Raw genomic sequence first — 19,717 nt, 5'->3', positions numbered from 1 at the left:
ATAAAGGATTCTTGGAAAGCAAGAGACACAGCCTACAGAAGTTGCAAAGCTTCTTTGTAATTGTTTATTGTAACTGAAGTTGTAAATAAGGGCTTGAAAGTCTAAGATTTGCTGCTTCCATTACGCTTCTTACCAAGAAGCTATTAGAGCTGTATCCAGATCATTTGCAAGAGGTATTTCGGGAGCAAAGGCTCAATTTTCACATTTCACACCATAAGATCAGATGCAATGGTAGCAGACAGGCTAAAGAGGGCATATTTAGCACTATCACTGCAACTAGAGTGTATCCTCAATCACTCTAAGTCTGAGCCTCAACAACACAATAGGGCACTTCACCCATAGGTTTATTGTGATCCCTTAGCTTTGTAGAAGAGCACGTATATGAGCGAGCGAGCAAGGATGGATGCACGTGCACGCAAACATACACACACACACACACACACACACACACACACACACACACACAAAATCACACAGGTGAACCAGTCCCCAATCACCATTCATCAGATAAGCAATCAAAATGACTTTCCTAATTTCTAGTCTGAAAATACTGTAACACAGGAAAAGAACAGCTTCTCTGAGCTACAAACAAAATTCTAGCAAACTACAGATGCAGATATTGCTGCTTTTGACAGGTGAAACCCGTCTTAATGACCAAAATATGCTGGTCAATTTGTTCCTGCCAGATTATCACTTTACTGTCTCACTGCCTGAAGCCAAAAATGGAGATAAAATATTCTTTCGAGACCTACAGATTTCCTACACTAAAAGTAGGCAGTGAAATGGCTCAGTTAATCTTAAAAATAAGGATAATGACTAAAGAGAGAGTAGAACTCAGGAGCCATCTTCCAATTAAACAGTCAACATGGATGTCCAAGGCTGGGCTTCTCATGCCTACTGTGAATGCATTTTCTAGGCATTTTCAGGCAATAAAGGTTTTGTTTTTTCTTGCTCTTTCCTCAAGAGCATCTCTTCCAGTTTTGTTGGCTTCCAGTGTTTGCTGAACAGAGACTATATCGCCTGTGCCTTTAAAAAGTGGGCTCTGAAGTTCAGTGGTTACTGGGTGATTCATGAGGTTACTAGGATACCAGAATAAGGCATTTTATTTAATTCCTAGGTGGGGGAGCTGAGGGCCAAAATCTCTTAGCTTCTGTTTAGCCCCCTCCTCCTAGCAAAGGCTTATCCTCTACTCAAAGGGATAAGAGAGTTAGGAGGGAAAATAAAGGGCTTTCTAAGAAAATAAACAAATCAGAGTGGAAAAGCCCCATCTTTATTCTTGTACCTTAAGCACTTAAAAGCGACATATAAGAGAGAAAAGGAAGGGGGAGGAAAGTTATTTAACAAGGCAGAAAGCAGAGAAAAAAAGAAGACAAGTTAAATTGCATAGGGTTTTACTCGTCTGGCCTACATTGCTCATTTTCTTCTGTTCCCTTCTCTTGTTGCATGAATTCACATATTTGAAGAACTAGGAAGGCTTTCGGATACATACAACTAAGCCACACTAGCACCGTGTTGTCTGCTCCCTAAACTCACTTCTGGCAGCTCTGAAGTGCCCTGCCATCTCACTAGTAATATCTCCTGAATTTTTAAAGAATGAGCCTTTAATAGCTTAAATTACTGATGGGAATGTTCACTCAAAGGACCCCTCTATTCAAGCCTAAAAGGCTTTAGGTGATGAACATTTATCCAGCCCCAGGGAAAGCTAATCAGAACTGAGGAATTTGATGCTATCTTCATATATTCTTATACCATACATTCTCCGTCCACACTCAGGAGTATTTACAACCATCACCACCACCACCACCACCACCACTACCACCCAGATGAATATGCACATACATCCAGAAATATACTGGCAGCACACCCAAAGGCTTTCTGTCAAAGATTTTCAGGCATTTCATGACATTATTTAGTCATTAAAAACCTGGGTCAAAAACTAGCTGTACAGACTCCTTTTTCTTTTAGTATAAAATAAATCATAATCAAAAGTCAAATGTATTCCACTGTTAAGAGTTCTCATTTCTTGCCCAGGTGGCTAGACCAAAACAATTATTCTGCAGATACCAGCAACAAGATACAGGTGTCCCCTTTCCCCCCAGTCCTTTGGTTAATAATTAGTTTTCCTTTTCATTCCTCATTCCAACCCATTCCCCTCTGACTTTGAGTCCTTATGGAGGGCACCAAATCACAGAATGCAAGAACTTAGAAGTCACCCAGTTCAAAGATTTCCAGTTGTCAATATTATAGGGAGAATCCCAAACTTACTGAGGGAAAACAAAACAAAACAAAACAAAGCTCACTGTCAAACAATCAGTTAACAGATGAAACTTAGGTCTGCAGCTACCCAGCACAGAGCCTTTCCACATTCTCCAACATTGTCTCAAAACTGATATGCAAGCTTCCTTTAAATATTTCTCTGAAACAAACAGGTAAAAAATAAAAAATAATCATACTAAATTCTCATTTCAAAGAGGTTCTTGGTTCCCCAGAAGGGGCCCTCACAAGGAGACCAAAGGATGATAAATCTGAAGCCTGCCAGGAAGCTTCCCAGAGCCTGCTTCTATCATGGTACCAAACAAGGAAGAAAAAAAAATGTTCAGCTTCTCACCCACACTCAGTCAACTGGAGCACACTCTAAGGTTCAAAACCTCAACTTAGTGCCATTAAATAATGTTCTCTTGATCTATCAGGACAATTTCAAGGCCCCCTCAATAACCATTTCCAAAGAGACTGAACAAGACTTGAAAATTGACAGCATAATGCTAGCTGATTTGCACATCACACATGAGCAGCCACCCACATGAGTATAGCTAGAAGCATGTGTGTGGGCGTGTATGTGGCATGATTCACTGCTGTATGAGCCAGAAATGGCACCGTTTCAAGTCAGGTAAGCAACGGAATGAGGACTATCTGTCTGCATCATCGAAGAAAAGGAAGGAAAAGACAAATAAAAAAAGCAAATATTATGTACACACTGGCACTAGCAATGACTTTTTACTAGCCTTGCCAAGAGGTATCTCAGCAAAAACAGCAATATAAAAATAATAGTAGTAATAACAACAAGGATCACCATGGCTATATAATACAGACATATCTCACATTTCCCAAGCTTGCATCCCATTATGTATCCTCTTTTGTGTTCAAAGTCTTAATTTAGCACATTATATACTTACAGTTACATGAGTTTCAGAGAGCTCTGTCCTTAAGCAACAAATAAGGAAATAAATCCCATCAGCACTATCAACTTCTGTTTGAAGTAGTTCATGAACACTACTGCAAACACTTTTTCCCCAAAGGAGTAATACCCAACACTATTATTTCCAAACTAGAGAAAAAGCTGGATTTTGTTTTCTGGGTGAGACACGGGAGAAAAAAAATCCTCAAACTGAAATCAAAGGGTATAATATCTGGGAAAAGGAGCTCAAACATTTTGTTAAAATCCTCTCTTGCTAATTCAAAATATAAAAGAATACTTTTTGTTCTGCTTCATGATTGCTATGAAAACGACACTTACTGCTTTAACGAATGTTTTAACGATGGCAGCTTTCCAAATCAGAAATTGGAAACCCTCAATAGCAAAACTGAAATTCAAAGGACACAGTTAATAAGTGCCAACTCGAGGCACCCCACCGTGCCGCTTCTCAAAATTGTGCCCCTCATTTTGAGAGTATTTTCCATAAATCCATTTCTTGCATAGGTTTTTCGTTCTCTAAACAACCAGTGCAAGACTTTCACAGAACGCCAAAAAATTCATCATGCTCTTCCACAAATACCAACTCCAACTCCAGCCCCAAACAAACCCAAATGCATTCTCATAGCAAGAGAGAATTTTTGATTAAAATCCCATAGTGAAGTTTAAAGGCAGTTTTTAAAGAATAAGTTAACAAGCCATCACAAACAGCGAAGCCACTTTAACAGGACACAGCTTGCTCCACAAACATCACATAGAGAATGCACACAAACATGCACACTTAAATAGAAAACATTTCTCTATCAACAATTTTACTCAAGCAATAAGCAACTCCACTCACAGGCATATTTAAAAGACAAGACATGACAAAAGATTTAGGGAGAGATAATATACCAACGTCATACATATCACAGCGAGGCCATGTTGAAGCTCAAAACGTTTTCCCCCCTGAGTAAGAAAGCTTGTTCTTTTTCTCCCTCTCTTTCCCTGTCTCAGACTGACTCTCCTGATTTTTTCCCCCTCAGAGGCTCTTGGGATGAAATCAAAGTGAGAGTTCGCAACAGCTCAGGTGGCTGGACTCCATTCAGCGCGTTCCCAAGAAAAACATGAGTATGACATTGACAAGCAGGAGGACTACAATCACGGCAAAAACGACTACAGTTTGCACATCCAGGGTCATGGTGCAATGCAGAACACTGTAGTGTTCCAGGTGGGGGGCCGGCAGATTGGGAGATGTCAATCTCTGTTCTGTCAGACTGTCCATACAGCCACCATGCTAAAAAGGAAAGGAGGAAGTCAGATGGTTAGGGAAGGTCTGGGTTTGGTCCCCGAGTTTGGTCCGGGGGAGGGAAGGGGGTTGGAGGCAGGGGCTTTTGCTTCCCTCCCCCTCTCGGGACTGGGCTGATCTTTCCTCCCTAACTGAGAAATCTTAGCTTAAGCTGAAGGTAGCAGAGTCCAGCATTCTCTCTTGGGCGCCACAGAAAAATCAAAATCCTGCTTTTCAAAAAGAAAGGCAAAATGAACCTATCGGTTCTCCAGAGTCTGTCCGGGCATGCGTCTGTCTGCCTAGCTGGCTACCGGTCAGTCTCAGTCTCCCCTACTCTTTCTAGTTCATCAGCTTCCTAAGATCTCTCTCGTCTGCTAGCTCTCTCTCTTCAAGGGATTCCAGGCTACCAGCCACTCTTCCTAGCCTTTCCTAGCTTGCCCTCTCCCTCTCCTCTCCCCACCCCCACCTCAGCCGGTAGGTTGCCTTTTTATTCACGCAGAAACTGGGGGCGCCAGCGTGAGTCTCTGACAGAGACGCTGACAAGAGAACAAGCCAATAGCAGATGCTGCAGCTGCGCATTCAGTGCCCGGAGGCGAGACTTGAGCTGGTGTGCTAGCAACGACAGCCAATCGGAGGACCCAAACCTCACAGAGTCTGCTCTCTCTTCGGGAGCCACCAAAAGCCAGTTTTTACGTGGGGGTGTAAAACTTGTGGGGGAAGGGAGGGTAAGAGACTGAAGGACGAGGAAAAAGACTGAGAAAGAGGGGAGGAAACAAACAGAATCAAATGAGGGGGAACAGGCATGATAAAAGAAGGAGGCAGGCAGAGAAAGTCGATGGAAAGGAGAAAGAGAAGGAAAGATGTGATGGAATAAAAGAAGAAATCGAGGATATAGTGAAGAAAGAGAAGGGTGGGGGAAAGGCAGGATAAAGAAAAGGGAGAAAGGAGAAGGAATAGAAAATGCAACTAGGTAGGTTGATAGGTAGAAACGAAGCATATAAGTTGGCAGCCCCTATAGTCAATAGGAAGCAATTGTCTTTAGCCACTGCCTAAAACTAAATTGCAGACCACTGACTGTCAGCAATAAAATCTCACAAATCAGTGTTGTGGGCACAACCATAGGGGCACCAACTTGTTAACAATCCAGTTCCATTTGGCTTTCTCTGCTGTTGCCGCCCTGTCCTGCTCTGACTGTGATTTCTTCACACTACAGTTAACAGGCACTCTCCCAACCCTCTGAGTATAAAGAAAGTAAGCCAGCTATGGGTTAAATAGTTGCTGTATATAAACTTTCCAAGAACTTGCCATCTACTTGTAGCCATTGCTTTGCTCAGTGTTTATAGCTTTGAATGGACACTCAGAGGGAAAGTGTCTTGAACTAGAGACCAGAGGGTTCAAATGTACTCCCATTTATTTTTTGGCTGTGTAACGTTCAGGCAATGTCTCCAGGCTTCCGTCTCCTTTCTGTTGCATGGGGACTTAAGCTTCCCAGAAAATAAAGTGACCCCAGAAGTCCAACTTCAGAAATATACATGTAAGTTCTACAATGGCCTGGGCCCCCAAGAAAGAAGGGCTCCCTTATCTAGATAATCTCTCAGACCCTTTCCTCTTCTTAAGGTTCCTATAGCCTTAAGAATCAACAGATAGTTGACAGCGGAAAGAAGAAACTGGATTAGCCAGAGATATAACAAACTGAATTTTGGAACTGTGAGCATACTATGGACTCTTAAGTGGAATGGGAATTGTTTGCTATTCTCTAGAAATCTGTGAATCTCAGAGAGTCATTATCTTAATTAAATTATTAGAAATTCCGAATGAGTGCAGGTCATAAAAAAAATAGTCTCAGTCCCTCCAGAATAGAATAAACTCCAAATGAGACCACACTTTACACATATTGGCCCATAGAACAATCGTTTGTGAATGATTCTTGACAAAACAACAACAAAAAGCCTGAATCAGATCAATCTTTTAGATCTAATTATCAATTACCAAACACACAGCGGACCAAAGAAGGAGGTTACTGCAGTACAGGGATTCTAATTATAAAATGTACACCATGAAAGGCTACAAGATCAATAATCCAGTTTCTCACAAATACATTGATCTCTTTACAAATAACTCAGTTGACCGGGGTGGAATTTGGACACACCCAGATACACAGACACATTTGTGATATATGAAACAACTGGAAATCCGAACAGAAACCAAATACCTAATGATATTGAAGAATACTATTAAATGTTTAGACATGATGACAATGTCTAAAAACATAGAGGGATTAAGGGGACACCTTTGTGACCTTGGCTATGGTTTCTTAAATGTAGCAAAAGCACAAGCCACCAAGGAGAAATTAGTTAAACTTAACAACATCAAAATTTAAAACTTCTGGCTTCATAGGATGCTATCATATATGTGGACTCCTCACCCTTTAAGAAAGGTGAGAAGTCCTTGCAAATAGAGTCAGACTATAGACCTGTATCTAGAATAGAGTTCTTACAATTCACACACACACACACACACACACACAAATGAAAATAATCCAAGGGTTGGTGAGATGGGTCAGAGAGGAAAGCTCTTGATTCAAAGCCTGACATATTTGATCCTCAGATGCCACGCAAAGATAGGAGATAGGAACCAACACCACAAATTTATCCTCTGCTCTCCACATGCATGGCAATGCACATGCACTCACACCGTAATAATAACTTTTAAAAAGAACTATAAGCTAGCTAGGAAGCTCAGCAGATAAAGGAGCTTGCCACTGATCCTGACCTGACCGACTGTGCTTGATCCTTGGAATCTACATATTTAAAGGAATGAACCAATTCCCACAAGTATCCTCTGACCTTCGCACATCCCTCCAGTAAATTATAAATAAATAACATCATTAAAAAGAAATATAACCCAATTTAAAATTCATCAAAGGATCTGAATAGCATTTATCCAAAGAAATGGTCAATTAATACATGAAAAGATACTCAACATGGTTAGCCATTAGGGAAATTCAAATAAAATGCAGGAAATGCAAATACAGTATACTCATTACATCATTTTTAGTAGTGAGATACAAAATTTACACTCACTAGGACAGTTTGAAACAAAAAGCCAGATAATGAGCTTAGGGATATAGCTAAATGTTAAGGTACTTGCCTGGAATGCAGGAGACCCTAGGTCTGATCGTACCAAAAATTGAAGCCTTTGTGTAGAATGTACAATGATACATACATCCAGTATGTGAAACAGTCTAAAAGTTCCTCAAAAAGCTAAAAGGAGTAAATATCTGATAAAATAAAATACAATTAAAAATACCTCCACTCCTAGATATGTTTGTAACAGAAAGGAAAACAAGTTCACACAAAAACTCATACATAAACATCCATAGCAACATTAATTATAATAGCCAAAAGATGAAAAAATTTAAAGCAGCCATCCACTGAATGAATGGGATATATTCATTCAATGAAATTTTCAACCATAAGAAGAAATATTATTTTAACAGGAAGAAAAACACAAAGTTTTTGTATCATTCTGTTTCACTTATCTGAAATATCCATCTATTTAAGATAAATGCTATTCCATAAAGTATCTATTTCAATTATATAAAAATACAAATGTAAATATTAGTTTATGGTATAAAATGAGCTTTTGACAATAGCCAAAACAATTTGAAAAGAAATCTACTTTCTCTTTGTTTTCTTTCTTTCTTTCCTCTTAAAATATCTATCTATCTATCTATCTATCTATCTATCTATCTATCTATCTATCTATCTATCTATTGACAGGGTTTCTCTATTATGTGGCTCTGGCTGTCCCAGAGATCCAACTTCCCCTGCCTCCTAGTGCTAGGATTAAAGGTATCCATCACCACAACCAGCTTGAAATCTACTCTTAAAGGTTATGTTGAGACAGATACTGACCCTCATAGCTAATTTATTCATGCAGCTAGAACTTTCCCCCCATATATATATATATATATATATATACATATATATACACATATATACACACACATATATATATATATATATATATATATATATATACATATATACATACACACACACACACATATCTAGTTCTACTTCTGTGCTGGTTAGTTTTCAATAAATCTCCTGGGAATTAGAAGCCCTAGTTGAAGAGCTGCCTGATCAGATTTGCCTGTGGGCATGTCTGTGGGACATTGTGTTGATTGCTAATTGATGTAGAAGGGCCCACTGTAGGCAGTGCCATGCCCAGGCAGGTGGACCTAGGCTGTATAAGAAAGCTAGCTAAGCATGACCCATTGTGCAAGCAAGCAGGCAGCATGCCTCCATGGTTTCTACCTTCTGGTTCCTGCCTTGAGTTTCTGCCTGACTTCTGTTAGATTGCCTGTGACCTGGAAATGTAAGATGAAATAAATCTGTTCATTATCTAAGTTGTTTTTGGTCATGGTGTTTGTCATAGCAGCAGAAGAAAACTAGTATGGTTTCTTTACTTCCTATTACCTCAATCTATGATAACCTAGTTTTATCCTTGGCTTCCCCGTAGAAACAAATTATTGCTAAAGTTTTATCTGTGTCTTTCTCCTATGGCTTTCTCGCCTTAAGTATACCATCTACATACATAGCCTGTCTTCAATTCTTACCCAGGCTTTTCATCTAGTCATTAATGTCATGGTTTCCAAAAATCCTTTCGATTTCAGCCCTTTTACTTTCTCAATTCTGTACTTCCCCAGAATAAGTGCATCCACTCCGAAAGCTTGAATTATCACCTACATTGCAGTCATATACTTCCTTTCAACAAATTTCTGGGAACAAGTTTGCTGGACACAAATGGGAAAAAAAAAAGAGGCACTTGACTGCAGGTAAACAGAGAACTTACTTCTCTGCTGTTTATACTCAAGGAGCTCTCAAAGTCCAGAGATGAGTCTCTGGCTGCTTTCTGATTGTATCCTTCTAAATGTCTTACAAGTACCTCAAAGTTAATAATAAGTCTGAAAGCAAAGTCATCTCTCTCCCACATCTGATAGAATTATTCTTCCCCCTTAGTTCCCTGACTCTTGAAAATAACATTTACACAGCAAAATAGCCAGAAACTATCCATAAGTCCCATCTCTCCTTCATGTGTCCAAAAAAAAAAAAAAACCAAAAAACAAAAACAGTGTCCAGAGCCCATTGATTTCCTTCACCCTTACTTTCTTTTTTATTTGTCTTCTTTGCATCCTGATGCCACGACCTTTAATCGGTTCTTCATCTCTCATCTATTACCATTCATTACCTGGTCCCTGCGCTACTCTGCCTCCTCAGCTCTGCCTCTACTCTCTGGTCCAAATTAGCTCTCTCAAAAGAATTCTGCTCTTATTGATCCTATGATGGATAATGTGGATTATATGCTAAGGATCTATATCATTATGTAAGCTTGTTTTTGCATATAGCTGAAACACAAAACAAATTAAAAAAAAAAAAAACACTAACCAAAAACCTCTCACCTCTAAGACTCCATTGTAGCCAGCATTGTGAGTGTAATAACAGGAGATGGTGAGGCAGAAAGCCATATCATCACTGCTTCCGTTCCTGAACACCATGGTGAGGACATTGGGGGTTTCTGTAGCTTTGTTACCATAATCCTGGGGTCTGATAATTATCTCTGTACTTTCTGTGAACCAGAGAAAGGGTCCCTTTTCTTTATCTAGAAGATATGATGAGATACTACTCAATAGTCAGAGCAAGGGTAGTTTCTAGAATTTGAGAAAGCAAATAAAATAGGGCACTCCCAGAATCCTTTATGCCTCCCCTGCCCTCCTTGTGGCAGAGATAGGAAGTACTTTGATAAGGTTCTGGGAGTCAGTCTTAAAAGCCCAGCCCAAGCCTTGCCTTACCATCCTATCCATTAATTTTATAAGCCCTTGATTTCCTACATACACTAAGACACGTTCTATTGAAAATTAACATGCTTTATTTGTTCCAGCTGAGACTCAACTTATATAACTCCTTGGTTCTAATGTCTTCAGTGGCTCCCCACTGCTCTTAATGCTGTTAATGGCAAATTCTATAGCATGGCATACAATGTCCTGCCCACATGGTATTCTTTGATTTCTTTAACCTCAGCTTTTACCAGTGCACTTTCATTTTTCTACTCTGCAGCTACACAGAACCTTCAGCAGTTCTGGTACTCTATCAGGTTTTCTAGTTTTACAGACTAGGCAAATTGTTGCCATCTTCCCATTCCCTACTACAAAGCACAGTTCGGGTGTCACCTCCTCCAGTCTAGGCTTTCTCTGACCATGCTGTCTTCCCCCACATCACCACAGTGTGTCACATCTCTCAAGTACTTCGTAATCATTTGTTAAATGCAAAAATGTGGCTTCCTTCTCCAGCCTGCACTCAGAGTCCTATACTCCAACCAGAGTGGCAAGGCCTTGTAGGATCACAGAGAAAATCAAAACTTTCATATTCTAGGTTCTTGGATAGAGAAAAGCAATCTGTTCAAGATTACACAGCTAACTACTGGCAAATAGAGACCAAAATTCTTATGCTTTGAGTCTCAAAAGTCTACACTCTCAGCATGACATTTGATCTAAGCCTTCTTAGTGTGAAGCAATGACAATGTAGGACCTTGTACTCAAAGTGTAAAACAAAACCAAAAAACTCACTCAATTTAAACAACAATACTTTCCACCCCTGATCCACCCTTTTGTACTATTAATATGAAAGTTTCTGGGACTCTCTTGCTTTCTGCAATGTCTTGATTACCTACTTTCAACACCAATTCCCACAATGAGGAGAAAATTCTTCCATCTAAGATAACCCCGAAAACTTTGGGCAAATCTCAGTTCACAGCTATCACTTTGAGACAGGTGTTTTCACTACTGCCATGGCTATGGATAAGAAGCTATTCATTCATGAAAGAATGTGGAATGTAAGTATTTCCAAATTCACATTAGTTCTTACGACCCATATACAGTTCCACAGAAAATGATAACCATTAACAATTATAAAGTACTTATTCTGTGCCAGGTACTATTCTGAGCCCCTTCAATGTGTTAACTATTTAAATACTCAGAACCCTATGAAATATATAATATTATGCAAATTCTAGCTATGTAAAAGCTGGGACAAAGTGAGTCGAATAACTTGTCCAATATAGCATTCCTGGCAATTAGTAGAATACAAATATAAATCTAAACAATATGGCCCCAAAGCCAATATTCTGTTATATGATAAAGCATATCCTGAGTCATAGGGATAAACTGCTTCAATGTCTTGACCTGGGCTTTGCAAAGGGAAGGTCATTAATAACAGACCAGAAAATGGAATTGGTCCCCATTAGAAATTTTTACAAGCATGGTTCAGAAATACTGTAACTTGACACCACAGAGCTGCATTTTGGTACCCTTGATCAATCAGACAGGACTTTATGTACATGACCCTGATTTGCATGGCAGAAACTGCACAACTGAAAATAACTTACAATGTGGATCATTCTAACCTCCCAGAACTGTACACTGGCCAACCTAGATAGTCCTTGGCACTACTCAAACTACACACCAGGAAACTGCACTTCTCCCAAATAGAGGCAACATCTGATACAACCTGAAGCCCCTCATCCCCACCCAGCAGCCTGCTCCTACTCAGCCCCCTGCCTTCTTTTGACCTAATTAATAAGCTATTCTTCTGATATAAATGGTAAATCCCTTGCCTGTTACTGTATTGATTAGATGCATAAACAGCCCATTACATGTTTCACTGTTCTACTCTGCCAGATCCAAAAGAAGATTTCTAGGTATGAAACTTTTCTTTCTGGCAGAGAAAGGTTAACTCCTGGTTGGGTTTTGTTTATCATGTTTCAAGCAGATACCAAAGTCCCACTTCTTCCAGGAAGTACTCTCAAGAAAGTTTTTACATTTTAACTTTATCCCTCTCACACTGTATTTACTGACTGGTAAGTTAATCCCCAACCCACCGTACTTAGTAACTTTTCCTGCTTGTCCCGGCCAGTCTACAGGTACTGAATCCTATTTGTTCGTTTGTGTTACTTATACTACTTTTATTTATGTTACTAGATGCTTTTTTATGTCTGTCCATTCTGTTTGAGAGAATCAACTTCTCGAAAACAAGAACACCTGTTTAATTATTCAGCACAGACATCTGCACGACTATAAAATAAGCCCAATTCAATAAGCACTTATTCTGACAGCCAAACAAGCTTCTCAGAGAGCTTGCATTCTAATGGAGAAGACAGCCAATGATGCACATAATTTCAATGCTATATGTTAAGTGTTCCAAACAAAGTCAGATAATTAATGAAGTTGTTAATGATTAGAGTGTGAATTGTAGAATGAAGGAAAAATCAATTGTTTCTTTCCAATGTTCCTAGATAGACAGAAATCTTCTCTATAATATATGTGATGGTGGGGGAAGCAGGAGTGGAGCACGTGCTGGGCACCCATGGTACTGGGCTAAAATGTATTTTTATTGAACTATTCCCATTAGTCTTTGAAGATGAAATTATTATCATTACTTTAAAGAGGAAGAAATTACAGCTGAGTGTTTGCGTCATCTGGCCACAACCATACATGTAGGATATAGAAATAGGAGGACTGAAATTTGTTTTCAAACCTTACACTTTTTCTCCATTTCAGAGCAATGGCTCTCTCAAGTGTTGTAAGTAATCCATGAGGGTGTCAAACTCAAATCCCTCCTAAATACTTTCCTCTACACAACACTTTCCAGAAAGATAAACATAACATTTTCTTTATTATGTTTTAATTATTATCTATGTGCATATTTGTCTATATGTGTGTATGCTGACTTGTGTCCAGGTGCCTGCAGAGGCCAGATGATATCAGATCCCTTGGAGCTTGAATTTATAGGGGATTGTGAGCCACTCAGGGTAGGTGCTGGGAACCTAACTCCAGTCCTTTGCAAGAACAACAGTGCTCTAAATCACCAAACCATCTCTCTATCTCCTAACATGACCAGCCTTTCACTCTATATCCTTCAGACCATGTATTCAAGTATCAAGCTGGAAGTGACAATGGGGAACAGAGTAGGTCTATCATCATTCTTATTTTAAACACTTATCTGTGTATTCTTCATTAGAAAGAACTCATCAAAACAGTTGATGTTCAAAGGCACATCCACAATGCCTTGAGTAACTCATAGGAAAATGTAGATTAAAAAAAAAGTGAAACTTTCACATACAAGTTCAATCTCTTTTTCTTGGTAGGTTTGTAACTTTAGACAAGTCTCTTAATGTCCTTATTTTTCAAAAAGCTCCTTTTCAGTTGTAGCTTAAAATAAAGCACTGATTGTTTTAAATCCTCAACAATTTGGCTGAAGGTGGAACAGGCTGGCCTTGGTCCTGAGGTGGTTTCCTGGACATTAGATGATGAATTACTAGCTGAAGTTAAATAAGTAGATTGCCTATAATTAGACCATAGTGGGTAGACTTTTAGAGAGGAATCAAAGAAGGATAATGAATCAGACTGTCTATGAATCCTTTTCTCCTGGATAGCTACAAGTTTAGCTCTCTCACCTCCTCAAAACTGCTCTACCCTGACCACGTTCTCTAGCACTATATGTCACTTCCTAACTTACCCTTTAGCTTACTATTCTCCTAAAAACCTTGTCGTGACCTGCACTATTACACAATTCTTTGCTTATCGATTTATTGTTTCCCTTTTATAGAATGGAAGCTCCGTGGAAGCAGAGACTATTTTTCTTAACTGCTCTACTCTAGGCTCCTAAAACAGTGTTTAGCACACAACAATAACATGTCTAATGCCTGCATAACCAAATGAACCTATGCCTAAATGGATAAAGGACAAAGTTCAGGACTCTTGACTCAAAGTAGGATAGAGAAGATACCCATCATAGAAAGAAAGCATCAGCTGCAGCCTGTGAATACCAACCTTGGCTGCACAGCTAAGCCCAGCCCCTTTAAGGGCCTTGGATAGTAAGAACTCCATAAGGAACTAAAAGATCCAGCCTACAGGCTAAGAATTGAAGTACCCCTTCCGATTTCTGTTCCCTGGTGGCCACCGGGAGGTCTTTTTTCAGGAAATGCTTCCTATACCGCCCTCCTGTGGCCAACAGGCATGAATAAGCATCTGAATAAATACAGAAGAACAGCAATTTCCTCCTGTTCCTTTGCTTAGATCTATTTCAATCCTATTTCACATTTATTTTTGGACAATTTCAGTTCTATTTCAAACAAGCTTGTAGGCCAGGCCATCTGTCTCTACTCAGGGTACAGAGAAGACTTGTTAGGAGAGAATAGTAAAGATCCAAAAGGCTGTGCAAGGGAAGGGCAATGGTTCCCCTTAGGGTTATGATCTTTCTGGGGTAGTTAAAACCATGTTTGTATCAATTCAAGATCGAGACAGACTATGAATGTGTTTGTTAGTATCATGACCCAGCGTTTAGTTTTGGAGCCTAAGCTCCTAAATAGTTACTTTCCTGGTTCTCATGACTCATTTGGAGACCTACCACTCTAATTTTCACGCCTGAGTTTTATTTGCAAGCTTCATTTCAACTCTAGGTCACTGGATGGACATTCAGGACACTAAACACTCATCATCACATTAAGTTTAGAATTTTCCTTGTAAGAAATACTAAACAAGCATTACATAAAAGAGGAAGAGTTGGGGTGAAGATGATCAACATAAGTTGTATGAAATTCTCAAAGAATTAATACAATGTTTTAAAATAATTGTATATATAAGTGGTTAGATAGGCATATTATATAAGTAAGCTGAAATTGGGTTATGAGGAGGACACTTAGTTCAGCTGGAGAGTTTTTCAGGACCTGGGTTTGAAAATTTACATAGCTCAGTGAAGCCCGAGACAATTTTGCAGTGATGTCTTGAGTGAAACTGTCAGGAGAAGGCTGGATACCAGCAAAGCCTGGTAAAAAGACATTTGCAAGATAGTAGTTTATAGAGATCCATGAGCTCCCAGGTCACACTTCTGAAGCTCTCTGTAGACTGACAAGAAGAGATCATAAAATTTTAGTATGTTAAAGCAGCATGGTACAGAATAGCATGTGTGATAAGTGATCTTTTGGATAAAAAGGAGGAGACATATGCTTACTCTGCTTATATCTACATTTCAAAATTCTGAAGAGATACATAAAAAGCTATAAAACTACTGGCCTACCCTATGGACCTACCCTATAGTAGGTGGAGAAACAATACCAACTTACTCATTTTTATAGACTGATTTTGTTTGACCGTGTAAATATTATTTATTCAAAAGTTAAATAAGAAAAAATGTTAAATTTGCTGAGTAGCCTCCTCATGTCTCTTCCTAGCATAGCACTCTGTCTGTTTATCTAGCTCAATGATTCACTTAGTCAAGCTAGGAAAAACCCTAGACTTAGAAATGGTATATATTAATGGTTAAGAATACAAACTTTATGGCTTAGGAGATGTCAGTTGGTAAAGTACTTATATCAAGGACTAAGGACCACAGTTCAAGTCTCCAGCATGCATATAAAGATATCTGCAGTAGTGTGTATCTGAAAACCTTCCACTGGCAAGGCAGAGTCAGAAGGACCCACTGAAGTTTGTTTTCCAACAAACTTCACAAATGGGGCATCTTCATGTTCAGTGAGAGAGTTTGTTTCAAAGAGGAAGATGGAGAGCTTAGCGGGTAAAAACCCAGCATTGATCTCTGGAGCCAATCCTCTGAGAGTCAACCTTACCTCTATTTGTGGCTAATTATATGACCTTTAAGAAAGCTACTTAGTGTCCTTGGTTTGTATTTTGTTTGTCTTTTAATTAGAATTGTATACTATCTTAGTATTCTTTCTGTGCTTCATTCTAAGCAAGCACCACTCTTATGTCTCACCTGCAAATCAGGGGCATTATTGTGGTTGTTTGTCAGGGTTTAGTGATGGTATGCATGTGATGTAAAACACTTAAAAGAAATTTCTGACATATAAAACTGTAGCAAATCCTAGTAAATAATACTATTTAAGGATCTGAATACAATCTCTGCCCTCAACTTCTGGCAAATAATATATTCTCTGAGCTTCAATTTCCTTCTATAAATAGAGGACCCAAATAATACCTGCCAAAAAGATAATGACACAATGGATTTAAGCATGCTCTATAGAATGAAATCTATTCAGTTAGGGCTTTGTGCTAAATGAAGATTCCAGTTGCTCAAGGTTCTCCATTCCCGCCTACAGCTTTCAGAATGAGGTTACCACTAATGGACAAAGGACAGGCAACTGGACAAGCATCAGAAAGAGAGTCTAAGCACTTTCAAAGCAGTCAACAAAGACTTCACAAGAGTGGCTGCTATTCCACTGACAGATGATACACAGTGTTTTCTTGAAATTATTCTCATTTCTAGGAGGTGCTTAGGCTCAATGCTACCCCAACTTCCTTTTGCTGGTTACAAAACAAGACAAAACCAAACAGAAAAGGAAACCACGCAAGTACAAAAGGTACACACACACTTGATTCAAAAGAGGAAAAGAAGGTGTCTGCAACCCTATAGGTGGAACAACAATATGAACTAACCGGTACCCCCAGAGCTCGTGTCTCTAGCTACATATGTAGCAGAAGATGGCCTGGTCGGCCATCATTGGGAAGAGAGGCCCCTTGGTCTTGCAAACTTTATATGCCCCAGTACAGGGGAATGCCACAGCCAAGAAGTGGGAGTGGGTGGGGAGGGGAGAGGAGCAGGGGGGAGGGTATGGGGGACTTTTGGGATAGTGTTTGAAATGTAAATAAAGAAAATATCTAATAAAAAAGAAAAGAAAGAAGTCACTTAATTAGAACGATCAATTCTCTAGATCCTAGCAACCAGCTTTTACAGTTTCACATATAAGGCCCTTGCATATACATTTTTTCTTTGTACCTCACAGTAGCCTGAGGAGTCATTCTCATTTTATAAGGAGTAGAAATGTGACTTACAGCTACTCCTACCCACTGCTTTATGGAATTGGAAAGAACAACAGATTAAGAGCCAGAACAGACAGTTCTAGGAAACGTGCTCTGGAATCCATACAACTCTATACATTTGGGATTAGGAAAGGACTGCAATATCAGGGTCAAACATAGAACCAAAGTTTCCATCCTCCAGGCAAAAACTAGTGCTTGTTATGGTTTCAATATAAAATGTTCCCAGCAAGCTCATCATGCTGAATGCTTGGTCCCCAGCTGGCAGCACTATTTTGGGAGCTGATAGGATCTCCAGGAGGTGGGATCTAGCTAGGGGCATGCTTTTGAAAGTTATTTATCCCTACAGTTTTTTCATTCTTTTTGTCAACTATGAGATAAGCATCCTCCTCTGACTCATATTCTTGCTATCATGATATTATGCATCAAGATTCCAAAATTAATAGAGCTAAAGGACTGTGCCCTCCAAAATCCTGAGCCAAAATAAACCCTTCCTCCCTTAAGTTGTTTCTGTCAAGTATTTTGTCACGACACAAAACTAACTAACACGGTGATTTGTATAGCAAGAAAGGGAACAACAACAACAACAAAAAAAAAAAATAGAAAAGTAAATAAGAAAAAAAAAAAGAAAGGGATCCACAAATAGAGACCTAAAGAAAACTATTCCCTACGAATAATTATCTGCACCTTATGTTTAGAGTATTGTGGACCTGCAAAATTCCTCAGTACATAAGCGTACTTGATGCCAAGACTGATAGACTTTGATCCCCTGGATACCATGGTGAAAAAAGAAAAGTGACTTCTGCAAGTTGGCTTTTGATCACCACACAGGTGTCATGGCAGAAGCACACCTATATACAAACATACACATACAAATAAATGAAGAGATAGATGATAAAATATTTTCAAAAGATTTTTGCATCATCCCAGAAACCATGACCTTTTATTGTGTACCAGATTTTTGGCGATCTTGTGAGGGAAGTATAGCAAGAAATAGGAACCTAAAAATGTAACTACCCACACACTAACTTTTTTATCATTTTTCCCTGTTCTATTTTTTTGCTCCTTAGTTCTTAGAACTCACATAATTTAAAATTTGTTTTATTTTTTTACTTCTTAAAGTTTTGTCTGTTTTATTCACTGTACAGTACCTTAATAGTGCCTGCTGCATAGCAGATGCTCAATAAATATTACTAAATATATAGGTAGATGATTTTTTAAAATTTTGGACAGGTGTGGTGTTAGGACAGAGAAACAGCTCATTTTGCATATGGATAAACTTTCCCGGAAGAATTTCTGAAACTTCCTGTATTAGTCTATTGCTTACACCTCACTGCATATCTGGTTCAGTAGCATTTCCCCTGCACACACAAAAAAAAAAATCCTGAAAACCCCTTTGCCTTGTGTTACCAATTCCAGGCTTGGTAACTATAGGTAACCTGGGGTTTGCCTCTTTCATTATCTTACTCATCCATTCTACAAACATATACAAAATATCTCCTCTGTATTCCAAAAGTCACTCTGCCACACCTAATTGCCTCTAAATACATGCATTACACACACACACACACACACACACACACACACACACACACGCACGCACACCAAGCATGCATCTCAAAAACACTGAAATAGTCATTCTAAAAGTCGTGTACCACAGGCCTGACCGTGAAGGAGCTTTCAAACAACAGAGATCAACTGGTATAGTGATAGTGGAAAGGCAAGGGAGAAATGTACTCAGCTCCATATTGGGAAAGCAGAGATCCAACACCTCTCTCTGCTCCAACTTCAGTAGTACTGACACGGTCACTTTTACTATTTAGAACAGTGGCCCTGAAATAATTGGTTAAACAGTATTCCAAATATTTTACTGACAGTGTTTTTCTGAATTATTAACTATTCAGCCTGGCTACCTTACATATTTGGGACTTCAAAGCCCATGATTATGGGAACCAGTTTCTTTTTTAATTATTTTTTTATTTATTCACTTTACATCCCGACCCCCTCCCAGTCACCCATCCCACAATCTTTCCCCCATCCCTCCTCCTGGTCCCTTCCCACAATCCTTCCCCCTCCCTCCTTCCCTTCTCCTCTGAGCAGGTGGGGACCTCCTGGGTATCCCCCTATCTTGGCACTTCAAGTCTCTGTGAGGCTAGGTGCTTCTTCTCCCACTGAGGCCAGACAAGGCAGCCCAAGGAAGTACATATCTCATGTACAGGCAACAGCTTTTGGGATAGCCCCCTTTCCAGTTGTTCAGGACACACATGAAGACCAAGCTGCATATCTGCTATATATGTGCAGGGAGACCTAGGTCCAGCTCTTTGGCTAGTGATGGAACCAATTTCTTAAACTAAATCTCTTTCTCCCC

General features: G+C 39.3%; 2 protein-coding genes across 12 annotated transcripts in view; both read right to left on the bottom strand.

Moving 5' to 3' along the window:
* Arhgef9 (Cdc42 guanine nucleotide exchange factor 9) overlaps positions 1–19,717 on the bottom strand; it is a 167,519-nt gene that overhangs the window by 133,674 nt on the left and 14,128 nt on the right. For 2 of the 11 annotated variants that reach the window (XM_085838113.1, XM_085838123.1), the window contains exons 1-2: positions 4,089–4,149; positions 3,174–3,201 (exon numbers count right to left, since the gene is read on the bottom strand). The exons of 2 other annotated variants lie outside the window; for them this stretch is intronic. In XM_085838113.1, coding sequence (XP_085694239.1) covers positions 3,174–3,201; positions 4,089–4,093 — 33 coding nt within the window. In that variant the 5' untranslated portion in view covers positions 4,094–4,149. Of the gene's footprint in view, positions 1–3,173; positions 3,202–4,084; positions 4,253–19,717 lie in introns of those variants that run through there. 7 more of the 11 variants (XM_085838114.1, XM_085838119.1, XM_085838118.1 and 4 more) reach the window with 7 other exon arrangements.
* LOC147004638 (uncharacterized) lies at positions 4,275–4,454 on the bottom strand. Its single transcript, XM_085838125.1, has one exon. The coding sequence runs from the start codon at positions 4,452–4,454 to the stop codon at positions 4,275–4,277; it is 180 nt and encodes a 59-aa protein (XP_085694251.1).

This window comes from Mus caroli, unplaced genomic scaffold (assembly GCF_978045245.1).
Source record: "Mus caroli unplaced genomic scaffold, Mus_caroli_1 scaffold_5, whole genome shotgun sequence".
Classification (NCBI taxonomy): domain Eukaryota; kingdom Metazoa; phylum Chordata; class Mammalia; order Rodentia; family Muridae; genus Mus; species Mus caroli.
This window is presented reverse-complemented; position numbering and strand designations above follow the sequence as displayed.

Excerpts from the sequence above, each read along its gene's own strand:
- LOC147004638 (XM_085838125.1), bottom strand. The coding sequence starts at position 4,454 with ATGGACAGTCTGACAGAACAGAGATTGACATCTCCCAATCTGCCGGCC.